We start from the raw sequence: 5,422 nt of genomic DNA on the forward strand, positions 1-5,422 counted from the left end.
GAGAGAGAGAGAGAGAGAGAGAGAGAGAGAGAGAGAGAAATGGATCGCTGAAACGGGCTTTTTTGGGAGGGGGGGTAGGCTTAGCTTTCTTTTCTCCATATTGTGATGGATATGAGGTTTTTGGATACAGACTTTCATTTAAGCTATTTATAATTTATGAAGCAGCGTGTATCCATTCACAAATTAAGGACAGACGATCATCTGAAAACCTTCGAAAGAGTAAGATTATACTCCCCGCTTCATGTTTCTGACTTAGTCAAGAGGTGTGAAGCGTGAGAAAGTAGTGTTCATGTTGGCTGTACCTCCTGAGAAAGTAGCTCTTGGCAGTACCAGGAGCGTGGCACAAACATATTTGTCACGACGTAGTGGAATCATGCGCTCGTCAATTTTGGACATATGAAGTTATTGGTATCATCTTAAAGGTTCATTTCCCTTGCTGTTGGTGAAAAAATGTTGGCTTATCTTGAATAGAAGTTGGGATATTTACGATTGAAGGAGGTTGGGTCGCCTGGTTTCAGAGGTAACATTTGCGAGAAAATGGCCGCCAAAGTTTTGGGACTTCCTTAGCTTAAGAGTCCATGAAAACTGAACATTTAAATTTGTTGTGCCTTTAGTCCAGATTTTTCCTTAAAATCTACACATAAAAGTGTTTTTGAATGGACGTACAAGGTGTTGAGCCAAAAACCAAAAATGCGAGAAAAAAAATTCCAAACTTGCTGAAAAATGCAGATTTCTCGGATTTCATCATTTTGACGAGCACTTGATTTCGCCACGATGCCTCACATTATTTCCGCTCACATGTGGACTCACATTCCCCGTCTCTCTGCCCACTTCTTAAAAATACAAATTACCTCTTCGAATGCCTCTGCTCCAGTAAAGATGATGCTCAGTAACAAGGTTTCTTTGTCTGTTTAGAAATTCAAATGAATGTTTTAAGCACGCTCATCAACAAATTATAAGGTAAAACATTTTCTTACTGTTATTTTCTCTCTGCAGAATTATAGTTGAGGCTCCATGTGACAGAAATCAGGCGATTATATTACTGTTATTAAAATAATAATAATGGATTGCATTTATATAGCGCATATCCACTTATGCAATGCTCTATGAGCTTAACATGATACATATAATGGATTTACAAATCAATTTTAAAGATACATAGTGTTACATACTCATGCAAACACATATTCACTCACGCACGCACCACACACATATACATACTCACATACACACATACATACATATGCACATACGCACATACAAACTCACAACGATCTACAGCTTGGATGCATTCTGTCTAATCGAAATATGATGAAAATAGAAATGATTTTAGTTTCTTCTTAAAAATTTCTAGATTTTCTGCTTCTCTGATAGTTTTTGGAAGCCTATTCCAAACAAGTGGGACAAAATATGAAAAAGAGCGTTGGCCATATGATTTGAAATTTATTTTAGGCTTAACAACGGTTGTTTTGTCACTAGATGACCTTATTGACTCGTTTACTTACTTTACTTTGTATGCGGGTTTGTCACCTCTTTTCATTCATGCGATCTATGACATAATTAGACCTTAGAGCAATAATAATAGTTGAAAGAGGAGGACGTCCAACAAAATGTACATTTTTACTCAAGAATATCATTCATGCAGTATTATAGAACTCAGATTCGTCACACTGGGTTTTTTAAATAGTTTTTTCTCGGACTGAATTTAAAGTTATCCTACTGCTGTAGCACTTTGCTTAGGTAACTCGACTCAAACGTCGAAAGTTTAAAATTTTACTCTATGGAATGTACTGTCCTTCTCAGTGGTTTAACTGGGCACCTCTGCATTTTCTTCCAAATTACATTTTAAGTAGAGTGGAGCGTTAAGATCTTGTCAGTAGCGGCGACAAGGACTACAATAGCAACAATAGCGCAATGTCAATAACAACTCTAACAACAATAATTTCAAACTAACACGTCTAGTTAGCACATCATAGTAAAACTAGGATGCTTTTATTTTCTTTCCTTCTTTTTTTTTTTTGGTTGTAAGCCCAAAGCGTGAATGATAGTGAGCGGATATGCCTGGCCTCATCATAATGCATCATTCTCAGGCGTGTGTAATGTTGTGAACAAATCAAGGCCAGGTGCTCGGATAACGTTCGGTGCCCGGCTTGCACCAAAAAAAAGTTAACCTTTTCCTGCACGTAATTACCTTGACATTCTGGCTCGAGTAGGCATTTTCCCCTGGCTAATCCCGCTGCCAACACTTAATATCTCTTTGACTCCCGGCCCTTCCACCCACAATACAGGAGTAGTGGAACAACTAGGGCTAGATGTGTGAGTTGGCAGGGTGTAGATCCGTCAGTGGTGAGTTATGCCCGGTATCCTGCCCTCACCGTCACCCATCTCCCACTGTCCTAGAATGCCCTAGAGTTTTTATTTCCTCTGGTGGTCACAGCTCTTAGTGGCCTGGTATTCCAGCACCGACACGATGTACGAGAGGGGTGAAATTCCCATGCCTTTGTGCAAAAAGCCACACAGCTTGTTTCCACTCCATGAGCACTCAACGAGTGGTTGGCTGAATGTATCTGGACACAGCTCCAAGATCTTATGGCCATGTGCAGCTTTTTTTTTCATCTATGGGCTTGGGCTTGTCCAGTTTTGTACATGCTTTTTTCGACGCGTCATTTTATGTAGGAAATGAAACATTAATTGTTTTTGTTTTATTGGTTCGCCGCATTTATTTTTCAGAAACCTTGTTATGTATGTTTTGGAATGTCCAGTGGAGTGTACATATGTACGGTAATTGATATATAAGGTTACTGAAAAAAACAACAACAACCAACCAACAACAACATCTTAAAACAGATATTAATAACATTTTATTTTTACACTTTCAATAGTATTATGTAATGCTTCAATACACAAAAACCTACATAACAGGATTACACCTCTCTATTTATTACGCTTGTGGAGGTGTATCTTTTAGATTTTTATAACTGTGCAAAGATGAAACGCCACAGAATTGGATACTGAAGGACGAAATGAATACTTGCAATCATTTTTTCTTAGTAGTCGATTTGTTATGTATGTTGTGCATCCACTGGGCTTGTAACGTATTTTTCACACCCAATGTCTCTTAATAGATCAATACGAAGTTATTATGGATATTAGGAGCCAGCTGCAGACTACAATGCAATCAACATGACCTCCTCCTCCTTGCGTTGATATTTTCTCCTTTCGCTTTTGTTCTTTTCTTTGTATTTAATCTCCCCCCCCCCACCCCCGCCCCCCACCTTTTCCACCTTTCCTCCCTCCACTCAAAACATTAAACGATGCCAGGACAATGTACTCTTTGTGTTGCTATAGACCCCACTCCTCTTGTACACTAAATATTTGGGATGTGAACAAGATTGGAGACCACACATCTACTATAGCCACATTACCCTCTAGGTTATCCAGGCACATGGGAGAGGATGGTAAGGAAACTATCCCAAGGAGTAGCCCGCGGACGCCCACATGTGTGACCTTGTTGGTCAAACGTCCTCGCATAATCCGTCTCGCCGCTCTCCTGCAGCGTGGAACATTGCTCACGTAACCTACTAGCCATGCATGTTCTTGAGAGCCCAGCGTGTTTCTAATTATGGATAATATTCATGCAACCTGGGCATTGTCTGACGTATGCAATTTATCTTCTGAAGGGTTATTTTTGTCACTCTTTGTGCTATTGTTTTCCCACTTTCTACCCCTCAGTGAGGCTGTCGGTGGCACCAGTACGTTTTTCCGTTTTACTTCTCACTATTACTTTGTTGCTATAGTTATTATTATACATTCATCCCCTCGACTTCCTCGTACTACACGGCTATTTGTGTTGATGTGTTTCTCATTTACATAATATTATGTTATGTCTCCTCCACAGCTGTTAACTCAGCATGGAACAGACGTGCCCCAAAGCGACACACCGTCGCCGCCAGCCCTGCCACCAGACTTCAGTTTCGCCACTGCTCACTGTGTAGAAGGGAAATATACCAGCTAAGATGCCTTGTTTCGAGTAATTTAGCTGTCTCCGCATACGCAACTCCGCATCCCAATTATGGAAAGCGAAGGTTCGAGTTCAAAACAGCGCGATAATCAGAAGAGGAGCGCCCCTTCTGATGAAAACGCGCGCAAAAAAGTCCCTGCACCTCCAGGAGGGAAGCGTGGATCATCAACATCATCGGAGAGAAGAAAGTCGTCACTAACTTCTGAGGCTAAGACTGACCAGCCAGTCAAGATGGCGTCTCGGAGTCAGTCTCAGAAAGAACGCAAAGACTCCACGTCTTCTCCCAGCGTGAACCGATGTCGACCAAGACACAGATCTGCCGACCCGAAACGATACTCAGCACAGAAACGTGAAGAGATAAAGGATGCCCAGACGGTAGCCGTGCCAGAAGTCAAGACAAAGACCAGAATATTGGCTAAAGATTCGACAGAAACTTCGAAGCAACAAGAACCGACCGTCAAGGAAATGGATCAAAATGTGAACCAGAGCAACACGCAATTTTTGTCTCCACACCCGCCGAAGAAAGGGAAGTCCAAGTCCCCGTCAGGGAGACGACGATTGTCCGAACAACTTCCAGCCGTCAAAATGGAGATGCCGAGAAGACAAAGCGCTGCGTCCAACTTGACGCCACCGAAGAACTTCTCCCGTGGAGGAGACCAGGGTCCTGTGAGCACGTCCACGCCGGCCAGCAGGAGACTGTCCGTGCAGGGCGGGGCGGAGAGGAGTAGCATGACCCCTCGACACAGGAGGCGTCTCTCAGACTACGTCACCGGCCGGGTCAGGAGGAGCCTGTTTGACGGATCTGGGCTAGGTGAGTGCTTTGGGAAAGTGGTTACATCTGGCTTTTCTTTGTTATGTTTTTACTTGTAGAACGACGAGATGAAAGGGGGGAAATGTAGAAGAGGAAGAGAGGGAGGGAGAGAGAGGGAGAGAGAGAGAAAAAAAGAGACAGACAGACAGACAGACAGACAGACAGACAGACAGATAAACAAACAGACAGATAGAGAGGGAGGGAGAGACAGAGAGAAAGGGAGACAGAGAGAGGGACTGTCTGCCTGCCTGCCTGCCTTCCTGCCTGCAAATTATGACATAATGCATTTTTGAGCTCTTCTCGGCGAAAGCGGAGAGAAAGGCGTGGCAGAGATAACTTGATCGAGAATGAAACTCACCCCCATTGAGTCACTGCACCATTTTCTCAAATGAGACCAAAAAAGGGGATTTTTGTAAGGGGAAAAGGAACGGAATAGCATTTTATGAGATAAAGCCCTCTGTGAAATTATAGTGCACAAGGATGGCTTCGGAGTAGGGATGGAAGATAAGAAAGAGGGCTGCGTTTGGATAGAAATCTGTGCATAATGGTGTGAGAATGGCGGAGTACGGAAGAGAGAAAGGGGGGGGGGC

General features: G+C 42.8%; 1 protein-coding gene across 1 annotated transcript in view; it reads left to right on the forward strand.

Moving 5' to 3' along the window:
* LOC101851570 (A-kinase anchor protein 9) overlaps positions 1-5,422 on the forward strand; it is a gene marked incomplete in the record, with an annotated part of 155,691 nt that overhangs the window by 12,002 nt on the left and 138,267 nt on the right. The window contains 1 exon segment of the mRNA XM_035969062.1: positions 3,899-4,832. Coding sequence (XP_035824955.1) covers positions 4,073-4,832 — 760 coding nt within the window.

The sequence above is a fragment of the Aplysia californica genome, unplaced genomic scaffold (assembly GCF_000002075.1).
Source record: "Aplysia californica isolate F4 #8 unplaced genomic scaffold, AplCal3.0 scaffold00110, whole genome shotgun sequence".
Taxonomy (NCBI): Eukaryota; Metazoa; Mollusca; class Gastropoda; order Aplysiida; family Aplysiidae; genus Aplysia; species Aplysia californica.